Genomic DNA, 22,084 nt, shown 5'->3' with positions numbered 1-22,084 from the left:
TGTGTGTGTATATATATTAATTTCTTACTGATCAATTCCCACCCTGGTGTGTCAAGGCCCTCTTTACTGTGGGCTTGGAGTCAATGTCCTGCCTCTGTCTGTGGACTGTGATACACAGCAGCCCATGGTGTCACATCCTCAGCATTGGAGTGCTGGGCTGCACTGTGAGGCACATCCAAGGGCTCTGTGCTGCTTTCCTGCAAAGCTGTAAATCTTTCCTCTGAAGATTTCATTGAGAAATAGGATTCCTGCTGCATGGCAGCATGAGTTGGCAGTTCAGGAAGGAGAACAGTCACAGCTGTGGGATATCAGCTAAACCAGGCTGATTGTCTCTCCTCGATAAGTTTGGTGCCAGCTGGGGACACAGGAAAAGACAGATTTAACACTTCAAAGCAGAAAGCAATAGATCTTCTTTTCATTTAATTCAGCTTCCTGGGGAATCAACTGTAGAAAGAAGATGCTGGTTGCTCAGTGCCACAGTTCCCTGCTCTTTCTGCACATCTTGGTGGCACTGTGCTGTCCCCAAGCCTCTGCCTCCGGGCTGGCAGCAGCTGAGGGGAAGGCACAGAGCAGCCCCTGCAGTGCCACAGCTCCTGCTCTGCCTGCTGGGCTGGCACCACCCTGCTCTGCCTGCTGGGCTGGCACCACCCTGCTCTGCCTCCTGGGCTGCCCCTGCAGTGCCACAGCTCCTGCTCTGCCTGCTGGGCTGTCAGCTCCCTGCTCTGCCTCCTGGCCTTGCATCTCTGCCACTTCTTCATCTCCTGGCAGGATCTTTGCTTCATTTGTAACCCCAAATGCTCAGGATTGCAGCAGAATTGCTGCTCTTCAGTAGAGTTGGTGCTATTCAGCATAATCCTTCAGGGTCCTTTGCATAGGCCAGATCTAATCAATACTTCAGGAATACCAGTGCAAACCTTAACACAGTGATAGAGTATTTTAAAGACCATGGAATTAATTGTATTTAATGGATGATGAAGATTTGTATGTATTAAAGTAATTGTATGTTTTGAAGGATTTGGTGTCCACAAAGTGATGGGATTTTTATATAATGTGATGGAAGACAGAGAAACTTCATTTGGTGTCTAGGTTTTGCCTCTGGGTAATAGTAATGGATGAAAAACAAACAAGGAAGATGTCACTGAGGATTGCCCAGATCCCTCTTTGTCATTCTTTGCTACAAAAATACAGTGAAATTATAAAGCTATTTGGATAAAGACAAAGAACTGATTTCCTGGCAGTGTGGGCAGCCTTTGGATGACCTCCTGGGTAATCAGGCATCATTGCATGACTTTGCTCCTCAGAAGCACAGAGTTGTGAAAATCTAACACAGTTTCCCAGGGATATTCACTGTATGTCCTCAGCAACCTGATTCATTCTGGTCTGAAGGTGGGTGTTGTGGAGGGAAGAGCTCAAATGTTTACAAAAAGTTTGACAGCTACTGTTGATTCCTGTAATTTTGTAGAATTTCAAGGAAAAATTGCCTTCTATTGTGAACAGTTGATAAAATGGTAATGTTTAGCTAACATTAAATGCCAGCTCAGGTTGGTAGCTATTGCATTCATGATTTTAAGGAAGAAAATGTCTTTCCTTCAGTTTTCAGGGGAGCTCTGTCCATGAGCTGTTGCTGGGGACACTCAGCTAAAAGCAGTAGCTTGCACTGTTCTGGGCATTGTCATGCTCCAGAGGTGGGAACTGTGAGCACACCCTTTCCCCAGTGTTTGATTATACATTTGAAAAATGTCTGGTTACTGGTGAGACTCCAAATAAATCTCTGGCTCACAGCACAAAGTACCTGCATGGCTTGTACAGCACAACACAGCTCTGTTCCAGGGGATCTGGAGACATCCCTGTCAGGTAAGACACATGGTTAAAACTTTTTTAGTGGACTTTAGATATACAGAATTATTTTAATAAAATAAAATACAATATGCACTTAGTAGTACTGTTAGCAAATTGTGACACTGCTGTAAAGAACACACACTAAACAAAATCTTCCATTTTAGGAAATACTACATAGTTCTTAGGAAAAGTCCTGAAAAGGGGTAATCACTGGTTGTTTAATTTGTCTGTATCACCCACAAAAATGTATCCAAGTATCTCACAAATGTTTAGTATTGATGATGATGAGAACACCCTGTTCTTAGAACTCAGAATTTGGGTTTATTCCTATTCCATTACTGCAAATCTCATGCACTGCAATGCCAGGGAGGACATGTGTGGGACTTTGTTTGGAACCAGTCTGCAGCAGCCATGGTGGTTCCAAGCAGACTGTCTGGCCATGCTGAACGAGGCCATGGCACAGGGCTGAGCTCCTCAGGTGCAGGTGCTTGTGGTGATGGGGGCCCAGAGCAGCTGGCATTGCCAGGGGACTCAGCTCCCTGACCTGCCTTAACTGGCAAAACCAGGAGTGTTCCTGTAAAAGCCAACACAAAAATGAGGAGCAAAGCTAAACAATCAATCCAGTACTGGCAGTCATTGTATCTAAAGGGCTCTTGAGCTCACTGGTTTGAAGTGTGCAGCCAGAGGAGCTTAGAGCTGACATTTCTGGGGACAGAGAGCACAGAAAGGCCTGGGCACAGGCTGTGGGGTCACAGCAAAGCTGCTCTCAGGAAAGCTGCTGGGTGCTTGAATTGTTTTAGTGGTCTCATGTGCCAGCTGCAGGTGTCTGTGCCCTGCAGAGAACCCACAGAGAGGGAAGGGAGCAGCAATCAGAGACCTTCCCTGCTGCTGAAATGAGAACCTGTAGTCCCAGATTCAGTAACAGCAGGCAATACCCTGCTGAAAGAGATGGGAAATGTAAAAACCCCTGGCTTTTTTTGGTGATTCATGGCATTTTCTCATGGAATGTGTGTTGTAGGCCTGTGCTGGAGAACCTAAAGGACAGAAAAACTTCACTCATTCCAATTTCCACTGGTTGTTTTAATGCAAGACAGTGTAAGCAGTGCATCAAGTTATCATCCTTATTAATAAAAGAGGTTGCCTTTTTTGTGCCTCCTGAAGAATATTCCTTCTTGCCCTCTACCATGGGCAGCTGTGAGAAAGAATAATTCCTCTGGAGCTGCTGAGCCCACCCTGCCCTCACCTGGCACAGCTGAGGCCAGAGCCTGGATCAGACCCTCCCCTCCTTTTCTGAAGGTACCTGGAAGAGCTTCAAGCTGAGGTGAGAGTTTCTTGTCACTTTGTGCACATTTTTGTTTACAGTATTGGAGCCTATAACTTTAAAAACATAGTTTAGAAGCAAGGTATGCTAAAACAAATCATTAAAATGGTTTTATTCATTCAAATTGCAAACTTTGTCTTGCAAAAAAAGAAATCCTGTGCTTTGGGCATATTAGCTTTGTGTGTAGCTGTCTCTGCCCTTCTGGTTTAATGCCATTAGCCAAATGTGATTTTCCCAGACTATTTTGTCCTTTGACACATTTCTCACTATGATTTTTATATTTTTTAATAGAAATGGTAGTAGTGAGAAACAAATTTACTCCCTGCTTTGAAACATGAAGAGATGGAATTAAAAGCTGCCATTTTCCAGAGCAGGACAGGATGATTTCCACCCCTTGGCCTTCTGAAGGAGTATAGGGACAGTGGAAATGAGTCTGTAGCTGCAAGAACAAAGAGCCACAACATTCTTAACCTTCTGGAAACTGTTAGAAAAAATTCAATGTGACCTCTGCCTGGGTGGGACACAAGAGTCCACAGGGAAGTCTTGTCTCCCATGGATGCAGCTGTCTTGTGTTCTGGTGCTCTGAGGACTGCTGGGCAATGGTTTGAAAGCTCAATCTGTGTAGAGTGTAAGTGCATTAATTCCAGTATCGACCTGGGACCATATTAATTATATCTGGGCCTTAATAATTGTTGGCTTCAAGCTAAAAAGGCAAATTGATTTCATTGATGTTAAAAATTTGCCTTGGTGCTAAAGGCAGAGACTTGCTGTACACACAGCATTTCCTTTGAAAGGATGAGTTTAATTGGGGTGTGGGGTGCCAATCCTGAGATGTTCATTTAAGTACTTGTAATGTGTATGAAGCAATTCCAAAAGACCTTCAGTATTTTTGTGACCAACTCTGTGGTAGCTTTATTATGGAGTATTCCTGACTGCAAGCTCAGTCCAGGGAAATTGTTCATCAACTGTTCTTTGGTCCAGCCAATTGTTTTACTGACACCTACAGTACTAATTAATTCCCAGCCTCATGAAATGGGGACTCTTGTCTCTCATCCCAAAGCAGGGAATCAGCCCTCAGCACAGCCTGTGACTTTGGATTATTATATCTGCAACCAACTTTTTGTCAATAATGCAGCTTTGTAAGTAGAAAACCCCAATTAACAGCGGCTGTCCATACACAGAGTTTAAATCCTGGCATTTGCAGAGGCAGCACATGGTCAGTACAGCCCGAGGGAATTCCTGTTGTGTTTGGAGTGTGATGGTTTCATGTTGTCAGGTGTAACAGGGCCAAAGAATTGCTGAGACAAAAGCTGACATGTGGGAGGGCCCCAGTAGTGTCCACATCTCAGAGTTCACCTGAGGCTTTGTTCCATTTCTGAGCTGTGTGTGTGAGATGAGAGCACTGATCCATGGAGAGGCTTTTTTGGGAACAGTTTATATTGTCTTTAAAGCATTGATCAGGCAGATACTTGGAACACACTACTTAAGGTCCAAATCAATTTCTTCTAGCCAGAGCAGTTCAGTGTGGATGGTCTTATTTCTCTATCTGAACAAGCTAATTATTTTGGGAATTCACTGAATTATCAGTGAATACCTGAATTATCAGGGAAGGCTGTGACAAGGCTGGACCTGGGTTAAAATGATGATTGTTACCAGGTTTTCCTGCAGTTCTGTAGGAGCAGCTGAGCCTGCACTGTGCTGCTCTAGTCCTTTAGCATGTTATTAAAGCTGCCTGGCCCCTCTTATTGAGTTGGATGCACTCTGGCACCAATATGTATCACGTACGAGTGCCTTATGTGTATAAAAGGCTGAGTTCCTCCAAGATCCTGCCTGGAGGGAATGAATCCAACTGACTCAATACTTTAAATCACATCTTTATAAGAGAGGAAATTCACCCTTTGGTTACATTATGGAAGAGAAGCATTTTAACTGTAATCACTGCTACAGGAAGAGTTTATCCTGTGTGTAAGGGTAATGCAGTTTGCAGTGTGACCGTGGGTTTGAATGGAAAAGCAGCCCTGACAAATAACCCCTTTTACAGACCTGATGCAGCTGCTTTGTAGCTACAATTCTGGACATAAAACTCCCATGTGAGAACAAAACCCAAGTGAAAACAAATGAGACTTGCTGTGAAGTTGTCCCAGCCACCCTGTCACATCTTCCTTGGTGGCTGAGAATGGCCAGGGCTGTCCTGCTCATTTGTGTTATTTCTTTGCCCAGGCCTCCTGTTGAAGCCTCTTAAATTACACTTTTGTAACTGCAGACAGAAATTTGCAACATGTCAGTAGTGACCACCCTTGAACTCCGAGTGAGTAAAATGCTACTGAAACTTCCCACCACTTCCATTGCCTTCAGCTCAAACCCTGAGGTGCTTTTGTTCCCTGTTCCAAGCAATTCCAATTAGGGACCAGAGCCCTCTCCTGTTGGAGAGGCCCCAGCACAGCTTTACCAAGGCTTTAACCTGGCAAAGGCTTTCTGACTTTGCTCTTAATCCCACGTTCAACAAATGTTTGCAGCAAAATTCATGTGAATTCCTGTTGTTAGATCAATTTGTCAGTATGGACAAATTGCTGGAGGGGTTAATTGTGAATCTTTCTAATATAATTAATTATTGATTAGTGTTTGATAGGCTGAGGTTTAAAAAAGAAAAGGAGAGAACATTATGAAGAAAACAAAAAGAGTTGGTGCCTTGTATCATAGGAAAATCTTGGTAATTTGGGCAATAACTCCTACTGGAGAATTCCATACTTCCTAACTTTTCTTCTCCATTTTTCTGCTTGTGACCTGCAATATAGATGTGAAACTGTAGCCAAATAACTTTTCAGGAGAAACTGAGCCAGAGTAAGTAAGGAAGAGAGCTCTGGGGTGCTGAAGGTCTCATGTAATCGTGTACCTTTACAGCCAGACAACAACAGAGGGCAATAGATCTCTAGAAAAGATCGCGGCTGCAGAAGGGTTTCCAGTCGATGACGGTGATGGCGATTTCGGCAGCTCTTTGCACGGCCTCGCTGGGATCGTCCAGACACCGCTGGAAGGTGTCCCTGTGCTCCAGCAGCGTCTGGCGGCCCTCCGGCAGCTCCGCCAGCAGGGTGAGGGCTTTGATTGCATTCAAACGCGCTTTGCTGGTTTCCTCAGCAACCAGCGTCAGTAAAGGTGGAATGGCTGCAGCACCCATGGCTGAGGATCTCCCTGGAGGGAAAAAAAGTGGCTTTGAAATGTGTAATGACATCTAATCATCATCCTCTTGGACTGACACGTTCCATTCCCTGCCTGGCTGCAGCTCTGAACAGCCCTGGAGGTGCAGTGCACAGAGGCAGAACATGCTCTGCTTTCAGAGACCAAGGTTGGCTCCCAGCTGTTTATTTTTAAGGAAAAAGATCCTCCATGGTTAACTTTATCTGCCTTGTACATTAGTATTTCATTTGCAACAAATTATCCAAAAATACATGAGGCACTAAATGATAGAATATGTTTTGGAGGGGGGTGAGGAGTGGAATTTGTTAGATGCCCTTAAGAACATCCTCCAGTCTTTCATTTCTAAAAACACTTCAAAGACCGAGATCCACTCCTGAGTTGTCTTTGGAAGCCCGAGGAAGGTTTGCAGAGGAGGACTGGAACACAACTGCTGTTATTGAGTCTTTTATGTCTAATTACTCATTCATCACACTGGAAATTTAGCAGTTAGTATTTTCTGTGTCATGTAAGTTACTTGGGAGAGCTACAGACTTTATTAATATTCATTGCTCTCCCAGCTGTGAGAGAGGAGCTGCCTCTAATCCCAGAGCGTTTCCAGAGAGCAGCGCTCCTGTGCTGAGCACTGGTGATTGAGCACAGCTCCAGTTTTCTGGATCTCTGTGTGGTCTGGACTGGAGTGGAAAATGTTCCCCCTCTGGAAGGAAATGATGCAGGTGAGGTAGATAAATAACTTCTTGACCTACTTAGGGGAATGAAATGTGAAATATCCTGTCCCTCCCAGGCACTGTGACGAAGCAGCAACAGTGCTAAAGTCAGTGGTAAAGAAATGTCCCAGTCCTAATTTCTTGACGAGCATCAACACTGTCAGAAACTGAGGACTTGGGGAGCGTGTGAGAGCCAATGTTTTGTTACTTTAGTTGCCGTAGAATTGAATTTCCAGGAGGTACCCCAACAGCATTGCCTGTGTGTCTCACCCTGAGGTGTAACAAGAGCGAACATCAGCGCTCCCGCTGAGTTCACTTGCACTGCGGGCTGCGCGTCCTCCAGCAGGCTCAGCAGCACAGGAATCACCTCCTCCTCAAACACGGCGATCTTCCCCTCGGCATGGGAGCTGTGCAGAGAGGATGGGTAAAGCGAGTGAGCCCCTGAGCTGTGCCTGCTGCCCCTGCAGCCCCTGGGCACGCCCGGAGCCGCAGCCCGGTGCCAGCAGCGCTGCCACAGCCCCTGTGCCCCCTGAGGGGCTGTGCTGCCCCCGGGCACCGAGGGGCGCCTGTGCCTGTGCCTGCTGAGCCCACCTGCGGACACGGGCCTGAGGACACCACACCCACCTGCCTGCACGGGCTTCACTATATTCTAGGGTATTTTTGGGTGATACTTGGATTTTTTAAAAAGCTTTCTATAGTACACAGGACACTGATGGGCAGCTGCATGTAACAGAGTGTAGGATTAAGGGTGTTGCTGGTCCTAAGCGTAACAGAGTTACAGACTTGGCTGCTGAAGCCTCTAGAGATTTAAAAACCTGCTAAATCACAGGGCTAAAATGAATTCTTCTCCCAGATCACCTTTCTCTCTTTCTTTCCAGCCTCTCTAATGAGAAGAATATTTAATGTGGCCCAGCCATTGCAGGGACCTAGAACATAGCTCAGGTCCATATTTCAGTTGTATGTTGCTTTCTTTCTGTGGCTCATGTTAATGATACTCTTTTCCTCTCATACCTCTATTATAGGACATGAGGAAATCTGTAGTGCCAGCTGATATGTAAACTACATCAACTGCAGACCTTTTTAAATTAGACATTTGTTGAACACTTATTATATTTTCTGATTGCAGTACAGTGGACTTAAGTTATTCCTTTAATCCATTCTCTGATACACAAATTCAATATAAAGATTGCTTTTTCTGATCCATCACTGAGGTATGTGGCAGCCTGTGGCAGAAAACTATTTCTGTCTTCAATCCTAGTGAAAGTTTCCAAGGACTTCTAATTTTCTGAGAGAGAGCACTTTTCAAAAAACATAAGGGAGATTCTCCCTACCTCCACAGTGGTCAGAGTTCTGTTTCTACAAGATTTTTCATGTAAGATTTTTTTTCCTAGCAGTGCTGTTCCAGGAAAAAAAATCCCGATTCCACTGCCAATACTGAAAACAAACAGAAGGAGAAGGAATGACTGATGAGCATCTGCTTTCTTCAGTGATTTATGGCAGTTAGGAATTTTTTAAGCCCCATGTGTCCTATTTTGTTTTACCCATGTGTGCATTCAGGCTGATAGTGCTTTACATGTGAAATGTGGCAGCTTCAGTGTGTAGTGAAGCACAGCTGTAAATGAATGGCATTTATTTACTGCTGGAATTAGTTCTGAATTTACTCCTGAATTTATTCCTGAAAGAATTAGTTCTTTCTTGGACTTAAGCATTAGAGATGTTTCTTTACCTGATTTCTAAGAGGACCCAGGCTGCTTTGCTCCTGATGGCTGAGTAGGGGTGTGAGAGCTTTTCCTTCAGCACAGGGACAGCACCAGCTGCCAGGGCTTCAGAAACCTCCACACGGAGGCAGTTGGAGAGGGTGCCCAGGATCAGCTCCTGGATCTCATCCAACTCTGTCTCCAACTTCAGGACCAGTGGGGGAATCAAACCAGCCTGCAGGACACCACCAGCCCCTGCAGAGGGACAGGAAGGGACATGGGTGAGAGCTGAGTGCAGCCACTATTGCTACCTGCACCTGGAATTGCTTCAGAGGACCAAAACACGTGGGAACTCATTTCCTTACCCAGAAGTGGAATTGAGAGATGGAAAGTACTCCAACATCCCTTGTTTATAAATGTATCTCATCATTGCTTCTTTGGGAAGCTTCCCCAAAACTCCTCTAAAGAAATCAATACCAGGTAATAACCAACATGACAATTGCTTTGATGTTCCCAGTTTCTATGTGATATTTCTCCCAAAATTATCCTTGCAAGGAAAAGATAGGAAATATATATCAATTACAAAGTCACCTCCTATGCAGCCTGTCTAACTGTTCTCAACATGAGCAGATGCCAAGACAGAGATGTTGGCCTTTAGAGCTCGTTCTTTTATTCTCATGGTGGTTTCTGGTGGGGGGAAGTCAAGATTCTGGGAACTGTCTGCTTCCTCACACATTTCTTTGTAGTAGTTCTGTCAAGGCAAAAATTTAAATTCTGAACTTTCCAGCAGTCAGTACTCTTGCACTGACTCCTAAAATATAACATCAAAGGTAGAGAGATCATAACTTGCCCAGCAAGTGATGCCTTTGCTATGAGCAAGAGTCTGATTTGTACCATTTCTCACCCTTTACTAAGTCAACACTCACCAGCAATGCCAGGGGAAAGCAGAATGTACTGTCCACGAGTAACTATGTGAAAACAAAATTCTCCAGCTTGTCTTGTTGCTAAGACTGATTCTTTGGTTGCTATGAGAAATGTGGCTCCTTTCAAAGTGATTCATATGTGGTTAGATAAGGAAGTTTTGTGGATAAGAGTCATCAAGGTATTTTCAAATGGATCTTCACAGCAGAGACAAGTGGGAAAGACATTTTCATGACCCTTGGTAGTGCATAAGAAAAATCCCTCACCTTGATAATTGGGTGAAAAACAGGATTCTAATCTAGAGGTTATTCTGTTGTACATATTTCTGAGACTTTGCTAATACTGAACAACTTCTTATGGTACTGACTCATTAGGATCCACGTTACAATGCCAAGGCCAAGAAATGCCTTGGGGTGATATTACAGCTTTACTACCTGTGCTGCATTTGGAGGTCAGTTTCTGTGAGAATTCAAATAAATAAGGAAAACCAGTTCCAAGACAATACACACTGAAGGCTAACAACATTTTACAAACAAGGATTTCTCTTTGTGCCAGAAAGGCAAAGCAGGAAAAGAAAGTGAAATAATGTTCTTTGAAGCTGTGGCTCTGTGTGTCACTGCACAGGGGAGTTGCTGCTTTCACTGTGAAAAAAACCCAGCCAACCCTATATTGTTCCCTGGAGGAACAAAAGAAACTTATCAAAGAGTAACTCCAGCCCATTGATACTGTTCCTGCAGAAGGATGTGATAAAGGACACCTGCACTATGGCTCTGCAGAGGACTCTGGGGGAGGGCCCCTGGGAAGGAGCCCCAGCTCATCCATGACCAGCACCACCCCTCTGGACAAGGATTGCTGGGGTTTGGGTTGCACATTGTGGGTACAGAAAGGTTTTGGCAGGTTAGAAATATGGCTGGGAAATTCTCCATGCCTTATAGAATGCCAGGCAGTAGGGAACCCACTAGTGAACTGCTCCCAAGGAAGCAGACTAAAGCACTTAAATCATATCCAGAATTCCTTCAGCCACACTTCCCAACAGTCTTTTGAAATGGCCTATGAAATACAAGGTTTTCAAATGCAATTTTTAAAACTCCTCCCAAAGTTTTTCATGAAAACAAACTGTATGGCCTGAGTGCATGGAATTGGGATCCCCAGACTGCTCACAGTCACTATATGCACTTCTAAATTCTAGGTGGAAATCAGTACAGAGTGTCAGTTTGGGAGGTTTAGTTTCAGAGGAAGAGCAGTAAATCAGCTGTGACAGCCCCAGGCTCACACTGCCTGTCACAAGCACCTGTGTGTAGCTTTGACTCACATGGATCCCAGTGCTCCTTGGGACAGTCCATAGGCAAATCCTTTTGCACAGTGCAGACACACTCTGGTTTGAGCCCAGAGAAACCACTGCTTGATTTAACCTAACTCCATCTGTCTGTAACAACTGCTGCTGTAGGATTCCCTCTGCCTCCCTCGTGCTGGGAGATGTACTTGGCTCTTTCCTGTTTTTTGTGCTTGCTTTCAATACTTACTAGCCATTTTTAACCCACCATGTTAAGTTTAATTTTCACTTTGCTGGCATTCCCTCTTTTTCAGGACTTCCTTGCTAAGTTCTCTCAACCAGCATTCATGTTTCACTTCTTTCTATCTGAGTGTTTCAATTATCTTTAATGTATTCCACCAATACATTCATGCAGCCAGGGCTGCTTTCACTTGCCCTTGGTTTTATTCCTTCCAGTTAATGTTTATTGACCTTCTTTGCCTCAGTCATCCCTCATTCATTGCACTTCATGTCTTCTTTGGGTGCTGGCCTTGCTGTGGCACTGCAGTTCTGGGTGTGAAACCCAGCAAAGCCACTTTGTGTCACTTTGTGTCTGTGTCCATAAGCTGCTAAGGTACAGTGTTGTCTAGAACAGCTTTGATTTTGTACAGCCATTAACCAATATTTATTCTGGGGCTACTGATCTCATTTTGTCTCAACACTTGGGATGTTCTAGTGTTTTATTTTTAATTGATTTTGTTTTACCAGGCTGGGTTTCTGTACCAGGAGCTTTCTTGTCTACTGTTTTTGTCAAGTGGTCTGAGCTCAAATGCTGTCGTGCTATGAGAGGGAGCTTCCCAGATATAAATATAGAAATCAAGATAAATTGTTTGACCTTGTCAAAAGTCTCAGTGTGGTGAAGAGAAAGAGGGTGGAGAGGAAAGGCCATCATCAACAACAAAAAGAGACTACCTAACACTGAGACTGAAATTTCCACGTGGAAATTCGTCATGATTTTCCCAGGGGAACCACAGGTTGAAAGGTCGAGGGAGGGAAAAGGGAGGAGGCAAAATCAGTGGCAAGTTGTCTGGGATCACTTGTAAAGGAGTGAGGTCTCAGATCCTTGGATCTTAGAGGGTGAGCAGTAGGAGGGGAAGGTAAGCTGGGGTTTGGATAGTCCTGTACTGAAAAATACAGTGGCATCCTCAGGATATTGACTTTTCCAGTAAAACACTGCCCTTTCAAAGGGGTTTGTCTGTTGCAGAGAGTGTTCTAGATACCCTGGGCCCAGTGAAGTAGCTGGGAAAAATGTTTTCAAAATGCAAATAGTTGCATTTGCAGCTGCATAGTTAACGTCATTATTGATCTGTTTTTCTGAGAACTTGTAATCTTCCCTTGGGCTGCTTTCTATCTGAGCACTCATCTCTTCCTTCTCATAACTGTCTGGCCACTCTCATCCTCCCTTTCCTGATTTTTTTTCAAACAGGCCCAAAGAGGAGTTGCCATTTATTCAGTTCTCTCAGTATGGCTGCAGGGCATGTAAACAAGTTCAATTTAGTAGAAGATGAAGGAGTTATTTACAGTACATAAGAATGTTTTGTTTTGGTTTTCAATTACATAAATCCAATCATATTGCAAATCCTTTTCCTTGAAAATGTTGGTTTTCAACTCAAAATGGTCTGGTCTGAAGCATGTGCCTCATGCATGGCCACAAAGTGATGATTGGTGTAATAGAGCACAGAAAAATAACAGGGAAACACAGATTCTTTGTTGGCACCTTGGATGTGTCTCTGCCATGGTCACACAAGGATTTGAAATGCTCAGAACAGGAATTGTGCTTAGGAAGGGACACAGAGGAAAAGCAAAGCAGAGGCAGGGGAAGGGAATCTGCTGCCTGGCACCACAGGCAGCTGGCACAGCCTGGGGGAGCTGGCACTGCCCTGGGGGAGCTGGCACTGCCCTGGGGGAAATGGGACTGCCCTGGGGGAGCTGGGACAGCCCTGGGGGAGCTGGGACTGCCCTGGGGGAGCTGGCACTGCCCTGGGGGAGCTGGGACAGCCCTGGGGAGCTGGGACTGCCCTGGGGGAGCTGGCACTGCTCTGGGGGAGCTGGGACAGCCTGGGGGAGCTGGGACAGCCCTGGGGAGCTGGCACTGCCCTGGGGGAGCTGGCACTGCTCTGGGGGAGCTGGGACAGCCCTGGGGGAGCTGGGACAGCCCTGGGGGAGATGGGACTGCCCTGGGGAGCTGGGACAGCCCTGGGGAGCTGGGACAGCCTGGGGGAGCTGGCACTGCCCTGGGGGAGCTGGGACAGCCTGGGGGAGCTGGCACAGCCTGGGGGAGCTGGGACTGCCCTGGGGAGCTGGAATGGCCCTGGGGGAGCTGAGACAGCCCTGGGGGAGCTGGCACTGCCCTGGGGGAGCTGGGACAGCCTGGGGGAGCTGGGACTGCCCTGGGGGAGCTGGGACAGCCTGGGGGAACTGGGACTGCCCTGGGGGAGCTGGGACTGCCCTGGGGGAGCTGGGACAGCCTGGGGGAGCTGGCACTGCCCTGGGGGAGCTGGGACAGCCTGAGGGAGCTGGGACAGCCTGGGGGAGCCACTGGCTGAGGAGCCAAGTGATCCTGCCTAAACTCCCAGAGCAGCAGCTCTCTTGCTTCCCTGCAATGGTTAATCAGCATTTCAGAGGCAAGAAAGGGTTTGTTACCCTTGTGAGTGCCCCCATACATGACAGACACTGGCTAACAGTGCTGGGTGATGCCTCCTTGGTGCCAAGAGTGACACTGTGAGTGACAGCTGAGCACAGGGGGTGCTGCCCCTGCACACCTTCCTTAATGACTCCTTGCTCACTACTGTTTAAATGGAAAAAATATAATTTATTCTGGGAAAATCTCTGAGTCACCTGTCACAAGAGCACAGTTTATGAACCTTGTAGTAGCTTATTTAATGCTAAGATTCAGCATTTTGATTCTCAGTGCTCCCAGCATTGTGGCTGTGTCGGGGAGCAGAGTGAATAGAAAACTGGAAATGCTCTAAACCTGGGCTGAACTTTCTGGTGAGCTTGGAGCAGGAGGCAGACCACATTCCATGAGTTACAGCTCACCTGCTAGAACCCATCAGCTTCACCAAGATTCCTACCTGAAGAGGATAATTCTCTTGACCTCTTTGAAAATCAGAATATTTTGCTCTTCTTTGCAAGAATAGTTCTCTGTCCATGACAATTTCACAGGAACAAACAGCAGAGTCCCAAAGGAGGGCTGTGCCCACAGACAGAGGCCTCCTCTCATCTGCAAGGACTGAGGGCTGGGAAGTCTCTGTTTATGTGAACTGAAGAGCCACTGGGATATTAAGAGAACTGAGGAAAACACTGCAGAGGTTGGATCAGACTAGAAATAGTAAACAGTTCTGGATCAAACCATTTCAAATGGAGGCATTGGCTGGAGGCATTTATCTCAGGAGAGCCCTGGGGATTCACCAGGTACAAAATCACAACCTCAACTGTAGTGTCTGCCAGATCTTCATTAAAAATACAAGAGCATTATAAAACTCTATAAGCTTTATAAAACCATGATGTGATCTGCTTTTGAAGCCAATGAGAATTTTTCCAATACTCAGGATTTTGGGATGCTGTCTGAATTAAAGATATCACAGAAATTAAGGTTATAAAAATATTAAAAAGTCAGCAGTACCCTGCAGGAGCACATAATGTGGCTGCATCTGGGGATGATTTAAAAACCCAAAATGTTTCCAGCATTAACAAGGAACAGGAAAGATTGGTCTGATAAACAAGAGGTTCCTAAGCCTCAGTAAAGAATGAAAGAGATTCCTGCATATCTTGTTTTTGTTTTTAGAAACTTTGTTTGGACTGTGTGCAATTGTAATATCAAAGCACCACTGAAAAAATTAACATAGAAACTACATCTATCTGCATTATCTCCTCTGGTGTAATTTAGAAATCCAAGAAACAGGTTACTTTAAAAAAAATTGTCATTTTGATAGTAATTAAGACTACCTGTGACCACCTGCTTGAAAGGAGTGTGTTTAATTATTTAAATAATTCATGGCCAATGAAAAGAGGAATAACATCTAAACAATTAAAAAATTTTAGAACAGAATGTATTCTATCATATCTCTAAAAACTCTGAGAATGAATTAGATAGAATAGACTTGTGTTTCACATAGAAATTATCCAAAATGAGAAATAAACCCTGTGCTCTGTTTTTGTACAAGAACTAGGTACAGCCCAAGATCAATAACTGACCCAGACCAGACCCCTCATTCTGACTGAGGGCAGTGTCAGATCCTTCAGTGGGAAATCCCCCAAAACAAAGATGGAAATAATGAAATGTGTTCTCTGTTGTGACAGTGCATTACCCAGAACTGTGGATTGCTGCTCATTCATGTGCAATCTGAAGGCAGTCTCCACAATGAAAGCAACTTTTCCTTCTTTTACTGAAACTACATTGACTTGTTATCATATACAAGAAAGCAAACAATCAAAATGAAAGGGAAATAATTTTTTCCTAGCTCAAGTTGTTGATAGTCTGCCTGTAAATTACAGGATAAGCTGTGCTATCTTTTGCAGGGGTTTTATTTAGCCCTTTGGAACTCCAGGTGCTTGCACCTCCCTTTTAAGTAAATTTCTATATTTCCTAATTAGTAACTTCATCTATAGACACCCTCACTGTCATCCTAGGTATCCAAATGTGTGAATGTACACAAACAGCATGCATATCACTGATCTTCCATGCAGATTGATCACACAAATTGGGAAATTGCTTGGTTTTTATTTCTCTGACAAAATATAATTTTTTACAAAATAATAGAAAAAATTATAAAAATTCACCCAGAGGGTTGGAGGTTTTTTCCTTGCTCTTTTAGATGAAGAAGGAAATGTCACCCTGAAATTTATTAATTTCCTCTACAGGGAAGACTTTGCCAAAATACATGGAGGAAGGAAAACAATCTGACATGGGCGCTACTCCTGCCAAAGTCCTCAGATCAATAAGTGCAGAGAAAATTAAAGCCTTAGGATAACTACTCCCAAAAAGCTGAGCCCCAGCCACTGAGGCTATCCCATTTCTGATTTTCCAAGTGAGAATTTGTCCTTGTTTTCTGCTGCTCAGTGATGGGCATGTGCAGCTCTGAGATGAGTTTGAGAGGGAGCAGTGCAGCCTTTAACCATAACAGACTCTTGAATTTCAGTTTCCACCAGTACCCACTGGGACATACAACATTCAGAGAGGGCACTGCATTTACTGTGCCTGACAGAAATCATTCTGAAGAGAACCTGGACTGGCACATCCACAAAACTGACTTAAATCTTGGATTTTGTACTTCATACCAAGCACGTACATCAAGTGTTTCCAGCTCCTGTAGCAAGTTTCAGTCACAGAAAAATTGATGCTGTAAGGTGAACATGACATTATCAGTTTGACAAACATTCATATGGTTATTACTTCCATTGTGGCAATTTTTAGAGATTCCTGTGGAGAAAGGTCTGTCTTGTCACAGAGGTTTGTAAAGATGTGTGAGAGCTCATTTCCTCCAGAGATTATTGTCTGGCTGGCTGGGGAGGAGGGAGGCAAATATTTGTTTCAGGCAAGTCAGTTGAACAGCTGAGAAACAATTCAGAGCCATTTTTCACTAATAAAAAGATTTTAAAACTTTAAAGCCCAACTGTCTTACAAGCCCCTAATGTGAGAGCAATGCACAATTTCAAGTTTTCAGAAGTTCTGCTGAGAAAATAGGTTGAAAGAAAAAGAAATCTTTCCTCTTTTGGGGCAGAGTGCCAAATAATGAAAGCAAAATGAATGAAGTTCAAGAAAGAGTTTTCTTAACTATCTTAAATTTCTATACCTGGAAGTTACACCTCTGTAACTGGAATTCTGCATTACAAAATGGCATCACACAGCCAAGTGACCATTAGAACATCTTGGTTATCTTTAAGGTTCACCTTCTGTAACCAGTGAATTAACCCCACACATGCTCAGGCATTAAAGAACATTTTTTTCAGTTTTGTTCCTTAGGAGAAATGTGTCATTAAGATGGTGAAAGTATTCTCTGAACTTCCATAGTACAATTAAATGGCAATCCATCAGAAACAGAGGTATATGAATGAGAATGTTTATATAGAGATTTGATTATACCACTGTCAAACATTAAAAATGAGAGGCTTAAAGCAACCAAATATCTAGAATTAATTATGTGTCAGATTCTGAAGAATTTTGTCCTGAAAATTAACATAAACTTGCTTTGAAGATATGAATCATTGCACAGACTGAAAACTGAACAGACTGAAAGACTGCAAATAGTGGTGGAAGAAAACAGGAAGAAATTAATGGGAACATGAATTCAGACTCATTGTGTAGGCATTCATTTTTTACATTTTCTCCATTGTTAGAAGGGCAGGAGATATGTTAAATGTATTTGTTATGTGTTATATGATATATTATTTCAAAAATTACCTGATAGAAATTTCAAAGAAGGTGGAACTGGAGAAATTGTAGTGCTGACAAATCCACTGCTTGTATTTGCTGGTCAGGCCTGCTGGCAAAGCTGCAATGAGACAATTTTATCCTACAGTTCACTCTGCTTCCACTGAAGCCAAGTGAGCACAACTGACTGGTGAGAACTGATAAAAGCTCCTGAAAAGAAGAATACACTACTACAGGTGGGTGAAATCCTTTTCTGCTTCAGATGCTCTGGCTTGGCAATTTTGTTTGTAATGAGAGCAGAAGAAACAGATCTTGATTGGAACCACAGGCCCAGATGGCTGCACAACATGAGTGGAGCTGGGTGGAGGAGCAGATTGAGCCTCCCCTCTCAATTCCATGTTTTCCATGGGAAGCCATGTTCTTAAGGGAAAACTGCTTTCTGTACTCCATGAAAATTGCATTCTGCTCAGACTGAGGCTCTACAATAGTGCCTTCCAGTGTTTTTTAGCCTATATTTTATTTCAAGCAGTGAAAAATTCAAAAACCCTAATTGAATACGAGCCTGCCAAGGTGTGGGCTGCTTTGAGGATGATTTGTTTTTTAAAGTACCTCCCCAGTAAATGGTGAGCACAACAGCAAAATGAAGCTGTTACTTAACCTGAACCAAAATATTAGGTCTAGCTTCTGTAAACATGCCAGATTAAGCACAGGCACTTCAACAGTACCACTTATGTGCTTATCTATTAGAACATTATTTACAGAGGATTCAAAACACTGCTAAACAGAAACAGAGAACACACTTTATGTCTAGTTTGTACTTTCTATAAGTGGGCTGGTAGATAGATGGGAAACTCTCAGAGTTTCTGTAGAGGCAAAACCACCTGTGGGACTGGTGTTGAGTAAGTGGACAATTATCCAAACCAATTACTTAGTCCTGACTGCAATATTACAAATTTTTAAAGAACTGAACTGGCATTTGAAGCCCCCATAGTAAAGCTACCTGGATGTTCCCAGCTCTTCTTCCATAGGTTTCCAGAATTACCTTTGTGTCCTCAAAAAAAAATTGTCCCCATTTTAATTTTTTTAACTACCAAATATTTTCTGTGTATCAGACACAAGGAAGTTATAGAACACATAAATAACAGTGCCTGATGAAATTGTAGTTATATCTTGTGGTTCTTACATGCAGTGGAATTATCATGCTTAAAGGAGGAAATGTGGAGTCCAATTAGAACATTTTTTTCTAAGTATCTATTAAATGATCTAAAATCCTTCTGAGGGCTCAGTTTGGTACTTCTTCATCTGGTAAGAACAAGAACAAGAAGTGGCAAAACAAAATATATTTAAAATCAATAGATTTTTTTTTGTTTGTTTATTATTAAAAAATTTAAACCCTCACTAAATGCCTACTGATGTCCTCAAGTGGGAAAGACCTACTTTCAAGCCACTCCTCAGTGAATATTTAATCATTCTTATGAATTGCAAAACCCCCAACCAGGAAGATTAGAGGAAGGAAGAGGGTAACTTAAGAATAACCAACAACCTGTTGCTCAGACCACCTTAATAGATCTGAAGCTGGTACAATTTATTTTAAAACTTTGGTTTCAAAAAAATCCTGGCACTCTAATTGCATCTCCTGGTGTAATTCAAAAAGATTTCTGATCTCAGGTGGTGTTTTCTGTTCAACCTTCATGGATCCTTTGTTGTATACTTTACTAAGTGATCCCTAATTTGGGTTAAGATTGAGGAGTTTTGTTTTGGTTTTTACTCCATTCCTTTGACCTTAGTAGTGAAAAATGAACAAAGAATACTTTAATTCACCTTTTTTTTTTTTTTTTAATAAAATAATGTACTAGTCTTGAAGAACAGTCTCTTTACCAAGAACTATGTTCCTTTATCTTGTTTCACAGTATCACTGCAGCTTTCTTCCCATGGAGGCTCTGAAGGAATAGGAGTGCATGGATCCATCCCAAAGCTTGGGATAAGCAAGGGCTGCTGTGGAAAGTTTCCTGCACAGGAAAGCCAAGGTATTTTCCAGGGCTCTGGGAGAGCAGCTCTCCTCCAGCTGCTGGATTTAGTGTTTGTTTTTCTCAACTTGGCTTCAGTTGCAACTGCTGATGCAGCAGCTGAAACAATGAGCTGCACACACAGTAGGTACACAATAGAATGTGAAGGGAGGGATGTGAAGCACTCAACATTTGTAGGTTTTGGTTGGTGTTTTCTTTTTAAAGTTCTTTTTTAGTTGATTGTGATATTAGATGTAATGCATTGTCTGGGTTCACATTCTCAAATGTCTCATTATTTGCTCTCATAGGAAGAGTAAACTGCTGATATTAAGCAAAACCCTCAGTTACCTGAAGGGTGAGAGAAGATAAAAGGGAGAAATCCTGGTAGAAAGTGAATTTTCATCCTAAATGATGAAGCCAAATGAGGTCAGGCTGATACCACCTGATAGAAGGTGCATTCATGATTTTCCCCACCATCTCACAGTCACTGATACAAAGCAACAATATCTCAGATAGATATAAATATCAGATCCCAATCATCTGTACATGATGCTATTTTAAACTCTTCCACGTGAGAAAATTGGTTAAAAATAAAAATACAGCCCTTTTATTCTTATTTAAATGTTCTGTTCAGTTCTTCATGCTGAGAGAATCACAGACCTGTCTATAAATATCTAACCCAGATCTACAATTGCTTGTTAAAAAGAGAGTGTTTGGTAGAAGATTGAATGAAATACAAAATGTCTTCTATTATTTTTATTAGAGACCAGATGTGGCCTCTCAATTTACCTACCCTCTATCATTTGGAGATGTACATTCACCAAGAACATTGCATGTGTGCATATAAATATTTTCATGTTGTCATGGTATAACAAAGGGTAATTGATTAGAAAAATCCCTATGGGATTTTCCACTTAAGAGCACATTTTTGTTTTAGCACTTTTGTCTTCAAAATAAACATGTAAGGATGCATCTATTTTGATTGATCCAGCAGTGAACAGGCAGGGCTTTGGCCTTTGGGTAATGAATAGCACTGGCAAGTTGAGTGGAACTGGTGCAGCCAACGAGCCCAGGAGCTGTGTCTGGGGTGCTGCACCTCAGCAGTCAAACACTGCTCCCTCCAAACTGCAGCTGCTCTGCTGGGGCAAAAATGGTGGCATAGAAAGGGAAATGGAAATCCAGTCAGATTGCACAGGTCCCTAAAATGACTCTTTGTATTTCCACACAAACTATTCACTTTCTGTAGTTATTTCTGTGCATTCAGTCTATTTACAGAGCAAAACATTCAGAGTCCTGGGCTAAGGGCCTGGATTTCTGTGCTGTTTGACTTTGGCATTTAATCACCTGTCCAGGCTGTTTGGAGACTTATTTCTCTTTAAATTCCTGTGGGACCTTAGCTACATGTAATGCAATCAATACATGCTGAAAGGCCCTAATTGATAATTTCTGGATGCAGGACAAGGTAAAACTGAAGAAAACTTAGACATATCTGCTGAGGCATTTTTCAGACAAGTTGGTTTTTAACTCTGCCATTAATCAACAGCAAGCTTCCATATGATAGTGTTGAAATAATAGCTCCTAAACTTCTCAGAGCTGTCCCATTACTCAGGTACTGCATGTCTGTAATTCCTTCAGTGCCAGCATTTGATCTATGCTCCGGTGCCTCCCTCAAAGCTGGAGGAAAGCAGGTGTTGTGTTCTAGCAATGGGAAGTGCCTAAAGCTGCTCTCTCTGTAGACAGCATGTGAACGATGATCGTCCCAGCCAGGGTGGTGGTGCTTGGTGCTTTATTTCTGCCACACTTGGTTAGTGTGTGCAAGATGCCTTTTCTCACATATCAAGTACTATGCTAAAGATACATGTAATGTGACAGTTTCTATAGTAACTACTTGTTCTTTATGGAATTGCAGATTAAACCTGTACACCTTGTTATTGTTCTTTTATCCTATTATCTAGACTACTCAGTTACCACAGATACTTTTTTTTATTCTATTCCCTTGCCAACATAACTATATCAGGGATTTATGCGTTTGCAAGTAAAGAGTATATATGAAAAACAGAACACTTAAAAGTTTTAAATTGACCACTATCTGATCTTCTAAATGCATTGAGATGTTTGTGCATGTATATTGAAAGCTAAAATTTCAAAATAAGGCTGCAGAAATATTTTTATTAAAGCAGGTCAAAATTATGATTTGAATATTCTTGTTTTGCTGGGAGAACAATGCAAGTTACGTATATGACATTTGTTTTCTAACAAATTTTTCTAGAACAAATTTGCCAGTCTAGATGTACTGGCAAACTCTTCTAATGTGAACGACACCTAAGATTCCTAATTATAGGAAAATTTTCTCAATATGGTACACTGATTTTTACATGGAATTATTTCATTATTATAATTCATCAATGCTACAGCTCTGCTGATAATATCAGTACTGGAAGTGATATCATTTGCAGGAATCAGATGTTTTCTGCTTTGTATTATGTTAGCCTTATTGTGGGAAAAAATGCCTGCATCCCGTCTGTGTGTGAGTCTCTGTTGCTATCTCCAGCAGAAGTGTATCAGTTACAAATCAAGCTTATAAAATTAGCAGTGTAGGGAGAAATCAGCTACTTGATCAGGGCTGCAGATTCAACAATGCAAACTAGTATTGTAGCCAAAAGGAAAAAGACACTAGGAAAAATGTAAAATATGAATTGGGTAAATCCATTAATGA

General features: G+C 42.8%; 1 protein-coding gene across 1 annotated transcript in view; it reads right to left on the bottom strand.

Annotated features, from left to right (window-relative positions):
* Positions 1-6,085: 6,085 nt before the first annotated feature.
* The window catches only part of RSPH14 (radial spoke head 14 homolog), a 72,266-nt gene continuing 56,267 nt past the window's right edge, over positions 6,086-22,084 (bottom strand). The window contains exons 4-6 of the mRNA XM_063172878.1: positions 8,786-9,011; positions 7,330-7,466; positions 6,086-6,349 (exon numbers count right to left, since the gene is read on the bottom strand). Of these exons, the coding sequence (XP_063028948.1) occupies positions 6,090-6,349; positions 7,330-7,466; positions 8,786-9,011 (623 nt within the window). The 3' untranslated portion in view covers positions 6,086-6,089. The remainder of the gene's footprint in view (positions 6,350-7,329; positions 7,467-8,785; positions 9,012-22,084) is intronic.

The sequence above is a fragment of the Melospiza melodia genome, chromosome 20 (genome assembly GCF_035770615.1).
Source record: "Melospiza melodia melodia isolate bMelMel2 chromosome 20, bMelMel2.pri, whole genome shotgun sequence".
Lineage (NCBI taxonomy): Eukaryota > Metazoa > Chordata > Aves > Passeriformes > Passerellidae > Melospiza > Melospiza melodia.
The sequence above is the reverse complement of the archived record's forward strand: the minus strand, read 5'-3'. Positions and strand labels throughout refer to the sequence as shown.